This window comes from Antennarius striatus, chromosome 2 (assembly GCF_040054535.1).
Source record: "Antennarius striatus isolate MH-2024 chromosome 2, ASM4005453v1, whole genome shotgun sequence".
Classification (NCBI taxonomy): Eukaryota; Metazoa; Chordata; class Actinopteri; order Lophiiformes; family Antennariidae; genus Antennarius; species Antennarius striatus.
Window position 1 is genome coordinate 24,305,047 of NC_090777.1, and position 19,379 is coordinate 24,324,425.

Here is a 19,379-nt window from a genome sequence, read left to right on the forward strand (position 1 = left end):
GACTCAGCCGTTCATTGTAAACTCAGAGCGCATGAGGAGTCCAGGAGGAAATCCCCCTCACGATGACATCAGCGGGCGATGTGTTAATTAAACCATGTCATTCAGATTAAATAGAGCATCAGAAACAAGGAGGATCTCAATTTCAAACACAGTTACAAGTTTTACTCATGTGTATTAAGAAGAAAAAAACAACAACCAAATGGCAAAAATCCTCCCCTCAAACCCGCCGCATGTGTGGAGGCGCTACTCAACTGTGCGCACAAACAAAACGGCGCTCTTCTCATGAGCTACGAGAACAACTCCCACAACTTCATCTGGTTTCTAAAAGCAGATTTAATATGATTTCCCGAAAGAAAATATGTAAATGTTGATTTTTAAACTCACACCCAAAAAGTAGATAAAAAGGGTGAACATGGTATCTACACTTTTTCCCCCTGGCATTCCCTAAATCTGGACAAGCTGGAACAGGCGCTGCCTTTTTATTTGAATGTCCTGTAGCAGATAAAAGATGAAGCGTGTCTGGTCGGCTTTAAAAAAACAAGTTAGTATTGTGATTTTTTTTTTTTTAAGGCACAAAGTGGAAATGTTTTTGATGATCGCGGTGTTTTACTTGGATATAAATGTGACTTTCCACTCTTGGACATGAACAGCATCACAAAGTGACCAATGCGTGATGCAGACATTGAATTAGTTTCACAGACCATGAGACATTAATTTTACGTGATTAATTTCAATCAAACGATACCAGAAGCCCCGCCCTTCCTAAATGAATCTACTAAAACTATCTGCTGGCAGCTCGGCGCGTAATATTTTTGTAGAGCGCACGATGCCTCAGCACAGAGATTTTTTTATTCTCTTTTGTCACCACAATTTAGAGCAAAACTTTTGACATTAATTCAAGGATATTTCTTTGGATTACGTTGCCTTGGTTTTTCTGTAATCTCGAGCAGTTTGGAGGTGGGGGGTGGGGGTGGGGGACCTGAGGATGTCTGTAATCCTGTGCGCTCTGGGTCTCTCTCTGCTCCTGCACGGCTTCTCGTGCAGCGTGGGGCAGACGTCCAGGGGCTGCATGCTGTGGAGGTCCCACGGAGAAGATGTCTGCTGTGACGCCTGTCATCCTGGTAAGTCACGAAGGAATCACTGAGCCCGGATGGATGAACGGAAGGGTGTGCGCTCTTGTTCTAACGGGGTTTAAAGTACAACACCCGGTTATTTATATCTCTTTAGAGGAAAAAATAGAATCCAGACGCTGAACATTTCCTTTGTGGTAAATCCTCGCAAGCAAAGTGAGTTTCAGTTGGTTAATAGTTAATACCACAACAAAGATTAAAGATGTGACATTAAATATGTGTTTAGAATCGTGGAACGTTCACTTTTTTTGTTGTTGTGTTTTAACCATTCAGAAACTTTTGATGAGCTGGTTGTCCAGCATTATAAAACTCACCTGCTTCAAATTTAACGCACAATCCACAAATTTTTTTTTTTTTTTTTGTGATTTGTAGGAAACCGACTGGTCAGAGAATGCGGACCCCGTCCCACAGAACTCTGTACTCCTTGTGAGTCCAACACTTACGCGGTTCACTCTAAACAGAGAAGATGTTTGAGGTGCACCCAGTGCGTTGGTATGTTTGCGTATCCAGGTCACGACACCGCATGTGACGTTTTTATTTGTGACTAAAGCTGTTTTTTTTTTTACGCTTGAGTAGGCGCTCAAGTCCAAGTGAGAGGATGTACGACTACATCAGACACTCAGTGCGGCTGTAAGGATGGACTCACCTGTGGGAATGACGTCTGCTCCTTCTGCGTTAAGAAGTGCGGCCCAGGCGAGGAGCCCACAGAGGAGCGTAAGTGAGCCAAACGCACTTCGGTGTGTGCGCACAGGATCGATCCAATCCACAATTAAACTGAACCGAATGAATATCTGCGCAGGTTCTTGCAGACCATGTCCCAATGGAACCTTCAACGACCAGAACCACCAGAAATGTAAACCCTGGAGTACTAAGTAGGATGCAGCCACATTCCTGTAGAACCAGTGTCCGTCATCTAATCAATGATAATCAATGGTGCTTATGTTTTGTTTCCTCAAAGGTGTCTCAAACCAGGTGAAAGCATCGTGGCTGAAGGAGATGCCTTCAATGACATCAAGTGTGGTAATGTTGCACCCAGTTCTGTGAGAGATCCGGATCGACCCGGTAGGATTCTTCTGAAGTACGTGTGCTTTCTTTATATATTTTTGATTGAAAGCCAGGTGATCATTTCCTTCTATTCTCACATTTTGTTTCAGATGACTCAGAAGAGACGTGGCCGCTGGTTTTATCTGTGGTCACCAGTGTTGCCCTGTTGACCTGTGGCGTCATCGTCGTCCTCATCGTGATCATAAAAATCAGCCGGAAAAAAGAGGAGACAAAAACGACAATCGCAAAAACACCAATAATCAGAACCCCTACAGGTAATGAATGATCAAATGTTTGGACCGGGTCACTTTACTGATTGTACAAATACAATAATTTATCTTTTTCTCCACTTTTAGACGATCCAAGAACATTAATAGCCATTGAATGCAGCTTCCACGAGCCGGAGCCGGAGCAGGGCCACAGCTTGGAGTCTGTCTCCAGGCCTCTCTCAGAGAACTGGGTGAATGGAAGGCAAATAGGCTAGAGAGCAGAGGGTAGAGATACCTGCTTTTATTTAAATTGTCTGAAATGAAAAGAGGATATCCTAAAAAAAAAAAAAAAAGATAGGTTCCTTTGTTGTGCTTCCGAGCTACAGGTTTGGGGATGTTTCAGTCGCGCCAATTTCTTTCACTTAAAGTGAAAGAAGCAAAACAGTCTGCCAACCCGAGCCATCCTTTATCCACTTTCTGTTCCTCTACTGGAATAAACAATCTTAAGACAGGTCGAGTTTGAGGAAACTATTTTTCTCCGGAGCTGCACCAGGATACAACTGTGGAGCTCTTTCAACGTAAAACACACACAGGGGAGGAAGGGGAATTCTGAGAGGGAAAAACTAACAACGGCCTATTCATCATGCAAATTGCTGCACAGAGAGAGACTGTGTTTCCCCCTGTTAACCAACCTGGGAAGATAAAGCAGTCCTTAAATAGCTAATGGTATGTTTTGAAATATTGGATGGCATTGATAATAAAGTTTTAAATTCAAATAGCTTTAAGAATCAAACTGGGAGCATTCTATTTTTCATTTGACATCTTTTTATGTCAAATTGCTATCAATTAAGTTGCACTTGGGTCAGTGGATGGTGCAAAGCTGTAGTGCTTGTCTATGTGGTAAAGTTACACACACACACACCCACACAAATACTTTTGGCAGTATAGTGGATATCTTACACATTTTAGTCATGTGTAATGACAATTTCCTTCTTGACTCAGGCTCAAATATCAGAGGTCATCAATGTTTTGCTTTGTCAAATTATAAACCTGGTGCCAGAATGGAACAAAATTGTCTTCTTACGGTTTCTAATGGCACATTTTGTCTTCTCTTAATTCTAATTTCTGTTATCAGCACACAGAGAAGGCTAAATCTTTGAACCCATGCTGTTTGGAGATGGATTGAAAAAAACATTTCACAGCAAAGCACCAGGGAATATTTACAGATTGGAACAAGCTGAGACATGCCTCTTCCTGCACACTCAGTGGGAATCCCAAATGAGATTATTGAAATTAGTCACAGCTCACATGGAACTCTGAGATTCCAACGAAGTGTGTCAGGTTGTAGTTCCTCAGTATAACAATCACAAGCTGACAAAATTAAGGTCAAGGTCATGTGGGTGCTCGTGTTTTGAAGCGCGGCAGGTGTTCTGAGGTGTTCATTTTTGTTCTGAAATGGTGCATGAGAAAAGCGATGTGTGGGCTCAAGTGAAAATGATGGCCCACGTCTACTGATGTGTGAGTGAGTCACGGCTTGAGACATCGCCGCGAGGTTCTTTATCTTATTTTTAATCAGTGACATTTTCACAAGAACTGCTGCACTTTATTTCACCTTTAAACTTTTCACCAACTTGATGCCTGGAAATTGCTGCTTCTGCTTTTCATATCAGGTTTCTTTATATTGTACCTTTATAACTGCCAGTAATAAAAAAAATGGGAAACATTCTTTGTCTCATATTTTTTTTTTTTTATACACAATTTCCCTCATAGTGGTCCAAACAGTGGCACATACAATTGAGATTTAATAAACAGAAAGTGTTTTAAACTTGGACCTAATATGATCATAGAAAAACAAAAGACAGCTGAGACAAATGAACAGTAATGTTCATAAAAATGACATCAAGTTGTAATAGGTTATAATGGACTGATTAAAAAAAAAATTGGAAAAATAAAAAAAACAAAAGTAGACTTGATCTTGGACAAAGCTTCGTACATGACAAAACGTAGATAAACTAATTCGACATACTTTCATGTTAACGTAGCTTGTTTTTTCAACAAATGAGATTTCCATTTTGTAAAGTTGGAACATGATTGTCATTGATCTCCTGTGAATTCAGCTGATGTTGTGCCAGACCAAGATCTCTTGAAATTGCTCCTTGAAAGACTGCGTCATCCGGATCAGAATGCAGAAACTCCTTGTTCTGATGTTTGACATGTTTAGCTAAATAAAAACAAATAAAAAGGAACCATAATAAGGTATATGGTTTAAATGAACACTGAGAGATTCAAAGAATACCCCAAATAAAACCGGATTTTCCCTTTGAAAATGATAAGGATGAGTCCAAGGTGTGGTTATTGATCAGTTAATGAAGAAAAACTTTAAAATGACTTTTCCTTATCTGCGTTTTTTGTTTCGCTGGGCTAAAGTGCTCGCAGTAGAAGTGGCTTGTAGAAAAAAAAAAAAAATTCTTGTCATTAACAACCTAAAAGTAACACACACTAATTCTGTATCTGATCCGGTAGCGTTATAAAATACATATTTGCACTCTGACAGCACAATGTGAAAGAAAAAGTTATTGCTGCTTGCAGTTTTCCCTCTTCTCTTTGGGTTTCGTCCGGGATGATTTGTCTGTTTGTCGTTTGGTGGGTGGGATGAAAGTTGGTTCCTCGAAGTCACGTACGCCGGAATGCGACACAGGAAGTGACTGACAGGTTGAAACTTTATCGAAGGGAAAAGGATGTTAGTGTCCAGCTATTATCTGACAGTTTCGTTCTAAGTGAGTAAAATTACCGCTCTCTCCCACGCCGAGGGTCTCTGAGATCGGCCTCCTGGCCTGGAAGGTGGGGTCAAGCTCCTCGGCGATGTTTCTGATTGGCTGGGCTTGTCTATGAATAGAGAAGTTGTAAATAAAACTTATAAAGTTGGATGAAGGTCATTTGGGTTCATGTGTTATTCAGTCAGAGGTAATTACGGTTTGCTGGAGGTGGGGCTGGGTGGCTGGTTTTCTGGGAAGCAATCCTCAGCTGGGGAGGGAAGGCCCTCCGAGTCGAGCCTCTCTCGTTGAACCTAGAGATGCAGACGGAGTTTCAGTCATACATCTCATTAAAAACATAATAATGATCTCAACCGCCATAACTAGACAAGCCTGTGCATGTGTCTGGCTCTTCAAATAGAACAATAAAAGAGAAAAGAGACATTAAAGACGAGTTTTTGAGCTGTGACACCAATCAAACGTCAGACACTCTTGGGGAAGTTCGCACAATAAAATTAGTTTGCAGAATGAAACATGTTCCAGTAATAAAAATAGCAGTGTAATATTTCCTCATAAATAAAGACCTGTAGATATCTTTGTCCGGAGCCATGTTTCGCTGCTCAACTTCTATGGAAATTGATCAAGTACAGGTAAGTCCTCAGCTTATGAACATTCGATTTACAAACAAACGCGAGTTGCCACATCCACCTAAAGCAGCTGGCAACTGGAAAGTGGCCGGTTCGAGATCTACAGGGACCAACAGGTTTGGAGTGTGGACTGGTAGTTGGAGAGGTGCCTTTGAGCAAGTCATTGTCCCCCAACAAGTTGTTTTTTGGGGAGAAACACAATGTAGCTGCCCACCGCTCTAACATCACCCTCTCCCCATTTCCATGCCTACCTGCTGCCTTGTGTGCGCTTGACTGTAGATATTGGAACTACATGAATATATTTTAATATGCTATTATGTTTTTAATCTGATTGTACAGTAACATATTATGAACTTTTAATGGTTTTCTAGTGATTTTAAGTCCAATATTTGTGGCAGACAGACGTTAAATCGAGTGAAGTGATGTAAACCTGGTTTTTATTTACGTATTTTTTTTGGAAAACCAAAAAATAATTGAGAACGACTTCACTCAAAACAAAGTTTTTTATTTTATCATGTGTTGTTTTTATGTCCTGTAATTGTTTACTTGGATATAAATGTGACTTTCCACTCTTGGACATGACCAGCATCACAAAGTGATGGTCTTAGGAAATATTATTTCTGTATTTTGAGTAGTAACGGCATTTAAATGACCTCAAATGGCCATCAAAGATTGAAATTTAATAAGTAATGACTTACCAACAATTCAACTTACCAACAATTCAATTCCATTATTTAAAGAAGCTGCTGTGGCGACACATACCGTGTTTGGATGCTGAACAGTCTGTCTGTCTCTGGCAGCCCGTCTGTCATGATGACTCATCATCGCTCTGTGCTCGCGCCACGACGCCGGACCCTCAAGCTCACGTGATCGACGCTTTGCAGAAATTTCCTGCTTCTGCATATAATGCGCAATTTCCTAGCACAAGACACAACAATGGATCATTCTGCAGGCGGACGTCAAATAGGAAGGCTAGATGGATTCGGCTCTTTGTCGCACCTCATCCTGCGCCACTTGTGCCACTCTGAAGTCTCTGTCTGGGTGAGAACCGCATGGAGAGTGCTTGGAGTTCTGTGAATGCAAGACAGGAAAGATCAGGAAAAGAGAGAAGGAAAAGAGAAAGTATTGTTCTGTTCCTATAACTCTTGCGACCCTCACCCTCCTCAAAAGCGTTTCCTCTTCCTCCTGCAGTTTGCGGGCCAGTTCTTCATCCCTCAGGACCTGCTGCAGGTCCCTCAGGTCTAGGCTGGTCTCGCCCAGATCTGATTGCAGTGACGCTCCTAAAAATGGGGGAGATTTTAGAATATCAAAAGAATACTGATAACGAAGACGATAAAATCAAAAAAACGGACCGGAAGACACACAAGAGATGGGAGAACTCAGCACCGCAAAAACTGAAAAGGATTTCAGAAAATTGAACCCACTCGCTACCATTAAGCCTGGAAGAAAGAATGATCAAGATGAGAATGAAGGCACACATTGATTTACTTCAGGACTATTGGATTTAAAAGACACCGACAGGAAAACGTCACTTCAGCCACCATGAAACCCCGATTTTCCCAAGATCAGATGATGATTTGAGGGAAGACGAGGGGAGCAGAGGCACACAGAGAGCTAAGGAGCAAAGGTTTCCCTCTGCAGGCTGGAGGCGGCTGCAGTTCTGGCCCGTTACCTGCTGCTGTGTGCTTTGACCTACGCCTGGTGGAAGACCTGCTGCAGCGGAGGCTTTGGCTACGCTGTGGGACTCTTCGGCGGGACTCCTCTCTTCTCCTCTCCGCCTCCTGCTGCTCAGAGCTTACGCTTTCTGGTGAGGTGTGGTACCAATGCCTGTCCTCCCTCGTTGTCCTCGCGACTCTGTAATCGCTTACATCCGTCTCCCTCGTGTCGCCGTTTGTGTATCCGCTCCCTCTCCACCCTCTGCAGTCTCCCCTTTCGTCGCCAAGATACGACTCCCTACTACTAATCTCGTAAACCTCTCCATCACGTTCCCCAATATTACGGCGCCCGTCTCGATCTTCTCTGTGATCTCTCCCGCTGTTCTCCCGGTATGACAATCTCCTCCTTTCCCTGATATCTCCATGGAAACTGTGCCTGGCGGTAGCAGCTCTCTGGAAGTCTCTCTGATGTGGTTGGGAGTCGCTGCAGGAGACCTCGCTCCCGTGAAGTTCCTGGCTGTCTCTTCTTTGGAGCTGTATTTGTAGCGGCGCCCTGCTGCTGCCGAGCCTCACGGGCACGCCCCTTTCTCTAAGGACCTGGCCTAGCATCTCCCAAACGCTGTTGTCTTTCCCCTGCTGCCTGATAGAGCTCCCAGGGTTCTCCTGAAAGCGGACATGTTTGTCAGAGCTGTCCTTAAAGCTCCATGTTCTCGCCAGATTGTTGCTGTTCCTACTCCTGTCATGTGACCGGACGGACTCGCTGCGATTGCACTGCCTTTCCGGCCGACGGTCTCTATCCTGATCCCTGCTCCTGTGCTCATTTTCCTCCCAATAGCTGCTCTCCTGATCCCAGGCTCTTGCCCATCTCTTCTCCTTATTGCTGTTTCCTAAATAGTCATCGCCCCCCTCTCCTCTCTCCTCTTCCCAAAGTCCCAGCTCATCTGTGTAACTGCTGCGAGAGCTGAGACTTCTGCACTTTCTCTCGCGCTGCTGACGTAAAGACGACCGGCGTCTGATGGGCGCCGTGTTGCGTCTTTCTTGCAGCCTTTTGTACAAAAGCGAGAACTGTTCTGCGAGAAATGCGTCCGAGTCCTCCGAATCCTCACTCGAAGGCTCCGGGATGTCATTCCTGACTGACCTAGAGGAATTCTTACGTCTAATATCGGACCACGAATTTGGTCTCAGAGCAGCTGACCCTCTGTGAGAGTCAGCCTGAGGTTCATCTGCGTTAGAACTGTTGTGACTGGTAGAATATCGCCACCTGGTGGTGGAGGAAGGGTACTGATCTCTTGCATGGTGAAGGCTGCCGAGTGTGTCCCTGCGAGGTGACGTCGGTTCGAGGTTGATGTCGCTGCCTTAAAAAATGCCAAACATGCAAACACAAGAAGCAGGAAGGAGGGGTGATGCCGTTAACGGTGTGTTAGACACATGCAATTAATGACGAGGTCACATACTGCAGTAAATATCACTTCACCGTCATATTTTCGTGGGTACGGTCCACAGCGATGAGTCAGAGACATGTTTTATGGATGCAAGTGACTCACAACACAAACATTATGATGGTGAAACAGTGAAATGCGATGCAGGAGACATTTTATTCATGAAACGTCCTTCGTGTGGAGAAGGATGATGACGCAGCGAGGCAAAGCATGTCAAACACAAGTGGAGCGAGTCACGGGGCTTTGTCCTACTTTCTAGGCGCAAATATGAATGATGAAATTTTTTTCTTCTTCTAAAACTCTTAAAAGTTCACACATTTTCTTTATCACGACTAACCGATGTCAGGATTACTGACTAAGCCTAACAAAGCAAAATAAAGTAGGAAAACCTGAGTCGTACCTTCAGTGGCGTCCTCCTGCTCTCTGCTATCCCTCTTGATTCTCTGCTGCTCCTCCTCCTGCATTCGTTTCGCTATTTCCTGTAGAGATAGAACAGCGCTGATTGGTTGCTTGTATCTCACAACATTACAAGTAACCTAACAGCAATTTCAGCGAAATAAAAAAATGACCTAAATGCAGCTGAAGCAGAGATTTTCACACTACATTATTATTACACCTCCCAATTCTAATCGATATCACAAGTGAAAATCTTTACGTTTCTCAACACGTTCAGTCGCAAGACCAAAAATAATAATGAAAATTATCATCTTGACAAAAACACTCAAGATGACAAGTTTAATTCAGTTAGGAGAAACCACTCTTGTTCAGTCAGAAGCTGCAAGACTTTTGTCCGAGACGTCATCATCGTACGTCTGTGAGATGATTTCAGCCCTTCTAACAGTCAAACACACTTCATCGAACCGAGACCTCCTTGGCTGTTGAAGTTCAACTCAGTGTTCAAGAAAGAGGCTGCAGTCATGTTTTTACCAGCAGAGGGCAGTATAACATAGACTACAACAAATGCACCCACTGACACACAAAACTGTCTAGTTTCTATCATAGATTCTTTCCACAATAAACAACTTGATCTTTAATAGACTTTCCTCCACGTTGTCGCCCCAATGCCTTTCATTTATTAGATTAGCGTTCATTGGTCAAACTCTCTGACCACGTCTGGAGCAGAGAACCTTGTTCTCCTACATCTGATGTGATAGCTCCACTTAAATGTGAACCGACATGTCGACGGTGACGACCTCACGCCAATAGCAGCTGTAGGTGACCCAGTGATCCATTTCAGGCGGGCTGTGACTCAATGGAAGCCGAGATTAAAACGAGAGACAAGCAAACTTTTCATTTCATTCACTCTGGACCATAAAACCTCAACAGAAGCGGGTCAACAGAACTGTTTCGTTTGAACCAACACCTTGTCACTGGAGATATGCCTGCTCTTACCAGAGCAGCTATATTCTTCTGCTCTGGAGAACCCCCCTCCACCACTTTGCATTGCCTTTCCTGGAAACGCCAGAATTAATAACGTTCTCTACATACGAGCAAATTCCACCAATGAATTCTATTAAATATGAAATATGCCCCCGCAGGCTGCGTAAATCACCGTTAAATGCCAACACAGCAACTTTTGCTGTAATCAGGGCGTTTGTCAGCAACTTTTGCCGGCATCGGTAGACAATTAGCCTCGTGCCATGCCAGGTTAGGCAGGTGCCATAGGGATCCGGAGGTTTAAACAGCTCAGCCTGGTGCCTTCGGTTCCCTAATTAAAGACAAAATCTACAGGGAGGCAAATATTTAATCAACACCGCTGATCAGCCACTCATTAAGGAAGGTGCGCTAACAGGAGAGCAAATAGTTCATCAGCTGATCCAAACATCAACATGGAAAAAAACCAAAAAAAAAACATGGTAGGAATAGTTGTGTTACTCGAACTAACAATGATGAATGAGCGCCGCAGCCTCTCTGACCTCATATCCTCCACACAGCCAGCTTTTATAGGCCCCTCCAAGGCAGCCTCCGCTAAAAAGGGAACTGCGGGGTAAAGGAAAATATTGTGCTGGAGCAGCCTTGTGACGCACATTTCTCCACTGGAACAGCTGGAGAGGGTTTTTTTTTTTCTTCTTTTCCTCCAAATGTTCTTACCCAGCGCAACTTTTTCACTCCTATTGGTCGGCATTTTGATTGTTATTTTTTTGTAAAGCAAGCGCCGTTAAGAAATGCGATACGCAGAAATAAAAGGCACAGTTTGGGGCCGGGCTTCTGTCTTAACCCAGGGGAGGGGGTGATTGATAGGGACATCTGGCCGCTCCGTCGTGTTTGGGTTACAAGATGAATTGTTTTCTTGTATTTATAATATCGTGGCGATCCAGAGCGGCGCCGTTGTTTAGGAAAGGGGCAAAATTGTAACGCATACATTCAGATGGTACAGCAAAAAGTGTATGCATATCGTATGCAAAATAAAGACTCAAAATACCTGAAATTTCACACAGATTTAAACAAATAATTGCATTGAAATGTGAATACGTTGGAAAAAAAAGTTAATTAAAAAAAGTTAAAAATAATTTTACTTCCTCCAACTATGTGTAAAAGTGCAGCAGCAGTGCGACCACACGACAGCCTTCAGTATGAACAGACTGATGGTCCGTGTCTGGAATCAACCATCGGAAAATCACCCGAGCCGTCGTTGCGACGGGTCGCTGACGGCTTACGTCTGTCTAACAGCTGACTTTGCTCAAAAAAGGAATTATGGGTACATTGGAGGCCTGCAGCTGTATTCTGTGGCAGCACCATTCATTATGGACTCTGTCCTGTCCTAAAAGAGAAGGGAGGAAACCTTCTGAACTTCACCGACCTGCCGGTAACAGATGGGTGATTAAATGATATAAAAATGCACTTTGAAGAAAGGTGTCAGCGTCTCAGATGGGATCATTGTGATGCACGTTTTCATATACTCATAACTGGAACTAATTGTACACCAGAGGAATCCAGGCTGAACACAGTCATTCCGTCTCAGAGAGAAAACGGTACCAACTTTCAGAACAACAGCGTCACATGTACGAAGAGACAAAAAACAACAACTTAGCTTTGGGTTTTACTTAAGTTTTGTCCAACTTTTTATTATTTTGTCACGTTGGACCCGACTTAGTCCCGGTATCTTGATCTGCTCCGGTTGTTACAAGCACTTTGACACTGACGGGTAAGGATTTGCTCCACTTTCAGGGGTAATCCCTCAAAATATTTCGCTCTACAAACTCTGCTGTCACGTTTATGCCTATATTTTTTTTTAGCTGGAACAACATTTGGTTTAATTCTAAGATTAACACCAAAGTGGGTCTTAATGTAAAAATGACAAAATGAGTGACTGGTGAAGGAACACTGGTTTTCTGCCTCTTTTCCATACATCAGTCACCCGAGACGCGTTTCTAAATTGTTTTGTTGCGGTAAATAATGGCGTCTTGTGTGGAGCAGCTTGCTGACTGAGCAGTAATGGTTTTAATGCAGACACTGATGGGTGTGGATTTCCAAATAAAGAAGATTTATAGCCAGAGTTGGGTGGTTAGTAGACGAATGATGAGGAGGAGGCGGCGCGAGCTGCAACTGTTTTGATGTTATGAGTGACATTTAAGCTCTTTATGGTGGGCTTTATCGATCCTGATGAAAACCTGTGCATTAATATTACGGCTGCATGTCTTCCACGTGGGACGGCTTTGTGAATATTAACTCCTTGAGAACACGTAACCAGAAAAGGCTGAACGCATTCACAAAAGTGAAATCAGTTTAAATGATCACCTTTTTAATGCATTTATTGAAGGAATGTAATCTTGATGCACACATAATAAAATTTCATTGCGCTCACCTCGTCATCCTGCTCCCTCCTCTGGGCCTCCTCGGCGCAACGCAGGATCTCCTCTTGAATTATACGAGCGTACTCAAAATCTTGCTCCTCCCTGCGGAGCAGTCAGAAAAGGAAAGATGTCCCAACACTTTTAATTTACCGATGCATCCAACAACAATATGGAAAAAGCACACAACGATATTCATATCAGAGCAGTACAGCGGTGTGAGGTCAGGGGTCACCTACAGTTGTCTGGAGGACTGTCTGATGATGGCGCTCTGCTGGGCCCACTGCTCCTCCTCTTCACTCTGGAGCCTTTTGGCGACACGGATGTCGTTCTGCACCAGCTGGTTCTTCTGGATGTTGGTGCTGTAGTACTGCTCAACTGCAAAAAAAATAATAAATAAAAGCCAGGTAAGGCAAGGGAAGTGTGTATTCCACCCTGAATGAACAGTCATGTTTTTAGTGTGTGGCTGTGCTGTTGTCATACAGAGGATGCTTTACTTACTCTCCTGTTCCTGCAGGTTGTGTGCCAACGCACCATCCTCCAGCACAGCAAAACACTGGCACACTGCAACAACAGCAACACCTCGGTGTCAGACGAAGACTTAACGCAGACGGGTGGTGTCCCATGACAAACCGAACCAGAAGGAATGTGAGCAAAATGACAGTAAAACAGCTGAAATCGTCCGTTTCCCCTTCACACACAGACATACGGACAGGGGTAACCCTATATGCCAGAGGCATAGAAGTGTGTAATGAATAGTGCATACCCCACCAGAACAGAATAATCTCACACCATTGTGCAGATCGCAGAATTTGTTTTGTCGTTTTTGTGCAATCATGGAAAAAAAATTTTTTTTTATTACTATCAAAAACTGGTGCAAGACTTTCCGTTTCCTTCCTGCACCAGGATTCTTTCTTCTGTGATTTATGGAAAAAAATCCTGAAGGTTTTTTTCTTCACATCTCCAACTTGAAGAACAGCGGACACTACGGACGGCCTGAGGACAGCCCGTCCTGTGGAACTGAAGGAACACAACAGGATACGAGCGCTGCAACAAACCACTGTTTATTCAACACAGACAAAGGCAGAGGTGTGTCCCTTAAATTTAGGAAAACAAAACAACAACTATCCACCAAGAATTCCCATTTACAGCTATACAAGCAGTCGTTAGAGGGTGTTGGCGTTTAAACAGAAACAAATGGACCTCCCAGAGTTCCTGGGTTCAGCTGTGACAGAGTAGCAGAACTTTATTCTACCAAAGCAACGATAGAATTAATGCTTTGTGCATGTTTGTCAGTGCAGTTTGTGTGTGTGCGCGTGTGTGTGTGTACAGTACAAATGATTTATAATCTAAAAACAACTAAATCATTTTTTTAAACTGTAGTTGCAGTAATCTAATAAAGAAGCAGATGCAGGCCCGGCTGCTCACTCTAACTACCAAATGATGATGCAAAGTTGACCTCAGCAACCTTTTTTTTTTCCAAACTTTTTTTTTTTTTTCAAACGGCGCCGGTGGTACGAATGTATGCAGGGTGAAATCAGTACGGCTGGTGTAAATCCAAAAAGCTTTAGCCAAAGCTCTCTCTACACCGACCCCATCTGGTTCTCCGCAGCGAACCGCTATCCCGTCATCCAGCCGTCTGGCCACCTGCTGCTGGATCGGTTTCATCTCAATAACCTTTTTGTCAGCAGATAACAGAGACAGGAGTGTGGAAAAAATATTATGGAAGTGTGGGATAATTCAGAAAGGTGGTTCACTCCGCCCTTTTGACCCGTAGATGTCAATAAAATCCAGATAAAAAGGGGGGAATTCAAGGTTTCCTAATCTTCCAGGTGGAATAGCTTCTTTCTGCAGACGGTTTGTTATTCATTCACATGCTGTGTTTCTACAGTTGTCCTTATTGAGTCTCCATGTGCTGCAGTCCATGCGTGTTTAAATCCTGTCAAACCAGCTCAAAAGTCACAAGAGAAAACAACCAGCCTAGCAGCTGTTTTCTCCATTCCCTCCAGACAAACCTTCCTTTCCTCGCTCACATTTGCACCAGGGAACCCAGTTTTTTTTTTTTTTTTTTTTGTGGCTTTCCCTGCAAACAATGGATCTTTCAAATGCCAGCCGAAGGACGGAAGACGAAGGCGTTTAAGGAGAGGTTTAGACGACCGTAGAGACAGGGGCCAATTAAAAACACCTGTCCTGCTACTAATCCCTCCACTGAGCTGACTGGGTCACGTCTGCAGAGACGACTGCCAGGTTTACACCTCAGCGCTCTCTGTATTCCCTTTATGAGCCGTTAGTTCACCTGTAAATGCCAGACGCTGCTTGTGATAACGTTTTTACGATCTATAGAACAACCTGCATGCATTTTACCGACACGTTTAGCTGTTACAATGCCTAAAATAGAAGTTTAAAAACAAGATATTTGCATATTATAAGGGATCACTGTCCCAGGAAGCTGGGACTTAAAAACAGAGAACTGACACAGGAAGTGCAAATATGGTCTAGTATTTGTAGCGCTGTGTAGGAGAGAATATAAGACATTCATTGTGAAATTTTGCTGACTTCTAACTTCAAGTGTGTATTTTTTAATTTTCGAACGCAGAAGTAGGAAATCCTACAGGAAGAAATGTGTGAAAGGAAGACGAGCTAAAACTCGAGTTAAGTTTACTCACCAGATGACAATTCGTCGGATGACGCCGTGGACGGCATAAGAGAATTGGAGGCCTCGGGATTCATTTCCGGAGCTATACATCCATCCTGTAGTCTATAGCACAGCCGTGACAACGCATGTAACCGACAGACATCACCGTAAACATTGAGCGTTCGACACGTCCCACAGGTGAACAACGCTTCTCAGTGTTCGCTATCCTGACTCGAGTTTGAGCGTTTACAGTCACCTAGGCCTGTTTATCGTATCCGGAGGTTCATGCATTCTTTGATCAGTGTCAGCTTTCACACTTTTGTAACGTCCTCCTGATCTAGCAGAGTTTGCTCTGAGGCAATGTTAAATGTCAACATTAAACCGAGTCGCTTTTGTGTTCACACGAGTCTAAATGAAGATGGAATAGAGGCTTCTGAAACGTCACTGTGGCTTGGTTGTGACTAATTTCAATCTCCAAGGCTCCAAAATAGAAATAATAAATCTATACGAAGGGGGCTCAGAAGTCAAAGGTCACAGAAATCAGCCAGACGGCGCTAAGCCATCAAAAGGGTCTGTTTACATCATAAACTACCACACAGAGTTCACCCATACCAAGACAGGCGTGTGCGCCCACTTCACCTGTCCAGGAGCTTAAGAGACTATCCACAAAGCAGATCCCCGCCCCGCCCTCCGGGGTCCGGTCTGTTAGCGAGGACGGATTAAGCCAAAGGCTGGGTTTTAATCCGACGGGGCAGACACGAGATTTCTTTTCAGTTCAACTCCAGACAGAAATCATGCGAAGAAAATGACAGCGTTGTGTGTGTGTCGGTGTGGGTGTGTCTGCATTGTGGGCTAACTTGTTTTTCCAAACTCCTTTAAACTACAGTCGTGTTATTCCTCTAAGGGCGGGATAAAAAGACTGTCAAACAAGTTTTTCGTTTTTCCTTTTGGAGGGACGGGCACAACTTTAGCGTGAATCCAGGTTTCTATAACGTTCTCCTGAAAGTTTCATAGTAAAAGTAATGAAAGGACCCCCGTCAGGCCGGTTAGTCCGTCCCTAAGAGGAAGAGAAACCAAACACCCATTGGGACATAGGCTAAGATAGAGTTGGAGAGGTTTAAAAATATACCACAGGGTATGTTCCTTGTGTCTGCAGCAGGGTGGCAGCAGAAGAGGGTCGTACGCGGCAGGAAACCACCGCGACCTTTATGACCTCAGAGCCAAACAGGCAAAACAAGGTGAATTATATCCTGTTTTAACGCCTGCTAACCCTGACAAATTTTTCCACATTAGTGGCAGTCGAAAATAGAAACGTCACATGTGAACAATTACTTGTCATTTCTGCTGATGTGACTAAATCAGAGCTGCACAAAAAAAAAAAAAACAACAACCCCAAAACAACCAAGTGAACCTCCCACTAGCGTTAGAAAAGATTTGTTGTGAATCATCCAGAACAGAACCATGCAGATCATCTCAGGCATTCAATGAGAGGGGGTAGCCGATGAAACGCTGGCAGACGAGCTGCTCTGTCATCTCCAGCGACACTGTGGATGGCTGTGGCGGCGGCGGCGGCGGCGAGAGAGCGCCAAACACACACACACACAAAAAAAAAAAAACTGGCGAAAGGAGAAAATGACAAGGATTCTATTTTCGGTTGGAATCCTGCACCGACCGCCCACACGCCGTCTCCCTCTCTCTCTTTCCCCTGCTCTGTTGTTTTCCTCCCACTCGAAATCTCAAGAAAGGTCCGTCCAGTGAGAATCTCGCAATGGATGGACCTTTATTGATCTGGGACGGCAGATCTCCAAACCGGGGGCCACGCTGATGAGAAAATCAGCGTGGCCCCTGATGAGGGAAAACAAAGACAGGTGAAGGGTAATGGGACTCTGGGTCACTTGGTGAGAGTGAAATGAGGAATGAAATGGGGGGGAGAGGTTGGGGGAATTCCTCCGGGAGCTGCATTCCCTCAGCACATCAGGGTGTATCAGGAGCCGCCAGAGGAGGGTCAAAACAGGAACTGATAAGGAGGGGGGGGGCAGCTAAAACAAAGAAAGTTGGCTCGACCACGATTCTCCAGGCGAAGGGCAAAGCAGAAACGTAAGCATCCATTCGCCGCCTGGGAAGCTGAACCCGCCGCCGTGGGGTGAAGTTAACCCAACAACCCCTCAGAAACAACAGCGCAGTGAGACAGATCCCATCCAGCGAAAAAATCCACAATGAAGGGCAGAAATTAACACTGACCAGACATCTGATTTACAAGCCGTTATTGTCTGGATGGGTATTTTATCGCTGCCATTACCGGCTTTGTTTGTGCGCCGGGCCCTGCTCGATAAAGCATGAAAATGCAAAGCTGCACAGCGAGCCCTTTGTGCAGCAAAACAAGAGCAGAGGGCTGATTTATCTCCCTTGATAAAACACATGCAGACCTATTTCCATCCCCTTCATTAGCGTGGACATGCCAAAGACTGAGTCAACGGTCTTAACTTAGACATTCCTTACCTGTGAATGCTTTCATACCCCCGTGCAAAAAAAGACTAAACTATCACAACATTCTTTAGAGGAAACTGTTTTCTCGTCGCTTCAGCTTTGCTAGAAATCTACCCCCAACTTGTTGCTGATCAGTGTGTGAATGTTGACTCTAAAGTCACTCATCAGTTTCTGAACTGATGAATGGATCGACCGCCTTGTAGACACAACGTTCAGCCGCTTCTTATCAGAGACGGACAAAGAACTCACAGACGCACACAAAAAAAACAAAACATCAAGGTTATTCAACAACCAAAAAGAGACAACGGGTAGTTGTTGTTTTTCTCCTTCTCGTTCTGTCCTGCGCTGAAGAATCCCGACTCCATGTCTGCTCTTCAGTAGCCAAATCCTGACCTCTGACCTCCCTTCCCTCCAGACCGTAAATATTGCACACATTTTCCATACATGGTGAATGAAATTTTCAACAGATGCAGAGCTTTTTTGGTGTGTGTGTGTGTGTGTGTGTGTGTGTGTGTTTACCCTCTTGGACACGTGGAAGGTTGGTCTGGTCGACCTCCAGCTCTGCCATCACGATGCCCCTCTTGTGTTAATGCCTCATGGTGAAACAGACCAGCCTGGCACCAGAGAAGGAGTAGTTATCTGGCTAAAATGTAATCCGTCACGTATTTTCACCCTAAATTGCTTAAAAACAGGCCAATAAAGCTTCATTTTACATTGTTAATTAAAAAAAACTCAGATCTTTAAATCCTATAACTTATAACTTCATTGGTAGATCTTGTAAGCATTATTTATAAGGCTGGGGGGGGGGAGGATTGTAGTTGCCCCCTCGTCATGAGGAAGAATTTCAAAATAAAATCCGGCATCACCACTTAAACCGGATGCGTGTTCCATTTGACCTTTCCAGTAAATTAATAATAACTTTTTGATTGACAAACAAAAACCTAACATTTGCCTCAGTGTTGGAGGTAATTAGATTAAATAAGTCACCAACACTGTCCTTCCTTCGATGTACAGGACTGAAAGCGGAGGCCACCTGCGTGTTGGTTAAACTGCCTGTTTTCTACCTGTTTCCGGCCGGACTCCCGTCCTGAGACGACAAACAAACAAACTCACCGACCATGACAGCTTCTCTCCCAGCTCCGTCTCACTTTCCCCTCCCGTCGTTTCTTTTTCGTCTCTACAAATTTATCCGAAGTGTCCCGAAACGGTCGTGACCGCCGGAGCTGTTCTTCTCCGGGTGTTTTTTTTATTTTTTTATCACAGTAAAACTACGCTTGTTGCTCATTAATGAAACAAAGCAGCGTCGAGCCGTGATGGGAAGCCGGGGCGGACAAACTTCACCCACACTCTCTCGCTCCTGTCGCTTCTTCACGGCTCCTGTTCGGGCGGGGGCGGTGAACGGGTGCTGCCTTCAGGTGCTCCTTAAAAAGTCAGATTTATGGCCGTCCAAACTAAGTCAGTTAAAAACGATCATTTATATCATAAATAATTTATCATTTACATAATTTGTATGATGCTTAAACATTTACATAAAAAGGCAGTAAGATAAAGAGAATTTCAGCTTTATTTTTGCGATACTGATTTCGCGT

At 44.0% G+C, this 19,379-nt stretch overlaps 2 protein-coding genes across 6 annotated transcripts; one reads left to right on the top strand and one right to left on the bottom strand.

Annotated features, from left to right (window-relative positions):
• Nucleotides 1–842: 842 nt before the first annotated feature.
• On the top strand, nucleotides 843–4,108 carry LOC137603346 (tumor necrosis factor receptor superfamily member 9-like). The gene is made up of 7 exons (XM_068326683.1): nucleotides 843–1,121; nucleotides 1,503–1,622; nucleotides 1,707–1,844; nucleotides 1,930–2,002; nucleotides 2,089–2,192; nucleotides 2,285–2,449; nucleotides 2,531–4,108. Exons 1-7 carry the CDS (start codon nucleotides 986–988, stop codon nucleotides 2,656–2,658), a joined length of 864 nt encoding a protein of 287 aa, XP_068182784.1. The 5' UTR covers nucleotides 843–985; the 3' UTR covers nucleotides 2,659–4,108.
• ccdc187 (coiled-coil domain containing 187) lies at nucleotides 3,937–19,157 on the bottom strand. Of its 5 annotated transcripts, none has more exons than XM_068326653.1 (13): nucleotides 18,904–19,157; nucleotides 18,310–18,370; nucleotides 13,170–13,232; nucleotides 12,908–13,046; nucleotides 12,683–12,773; nucleotides 9,278–9,356; nucleotides 7,456–8,793; nucleotides 6,942–7,063; nucleotides 6,783–6,854; nucleotides 6,546–6,701; nucleotides 5,356–5,450; nucleotides 5,175–5,269; nucleotides 3,937–5,102 (listed from the first exon to the last, which is right to left on the bottom strand). In XM_068326653.1, the coding sequence occupies exons 2-13, from the start codon at nucleotides 18,356–18,358 to the stop codon at nucleotides 4,957–4,959; spliced, it is 2,445 nt and encodes an 814-aa protein (XP_068182754.1). In that variant the 5' UTR covers nucleotides 18,359–18,370; nucleotides 18,904–19,157; the 3' UTR covers nucleotides 3,937–4,956. The 5 variants fall into 5 exon arrangements, with proteins under 5 accessions (XP_068182754.1, XP_068182760.1, XP_068182744.1 ...); XM_068326659.1 differs by having other exon boundaries at nucleotides 18,310–18,471; XM_068326643.1 differs by having other exon boundaries at nucleotides 18,310–18,404; nucleotides 18,904–19,156.
• Nucleotides 19,158–19,379: the final 222 nt, after the last annotated feature.

Coding starts and splice junctions, on each gene's coding strand:
- LOC137603346 (XM_068326683.1), top strand. CDS start 986: ATGTCTGTAATCCTGTGCGCTCTGGGTCTCTCTCTGCTCCTGCACGGC. Junction 1,122..1,502: donor CTGTGACGCCTGTCATCCTG/GTAAGTCACGAA, acceptor TGTGATTTGTAG/GAAACCGACTGGTCAGAGAA. Junction 2,450..2,530: donor AATAATCAGAACCCCTACAG/GTAATGAATGAT, acceptor CTCCACTTTTAG/ACGATCCAAGAACATTAATA.
- ccdc187 (XM_068326653.1), bottom strand. CDS start 18,358: ATGGCAGAGCTGGAGGTCGACCAGACCAACCTTCCACGTGTCCAAGAG. Junction 12,774..12,907: donor AGACAGTCCTCCAGACAACT/GTAGGTGACCCC, acceptor ACTGCTCCGCAG/GGAGGAGCAAGATTTTGAGT. Junction 6,855..6,941: donor AGGAAACGCTTTTGAGGAGG/GTGAGGGTCGCA, acceptor TTGCATTCACAG/AACTCCAAGCACTCTCCATG.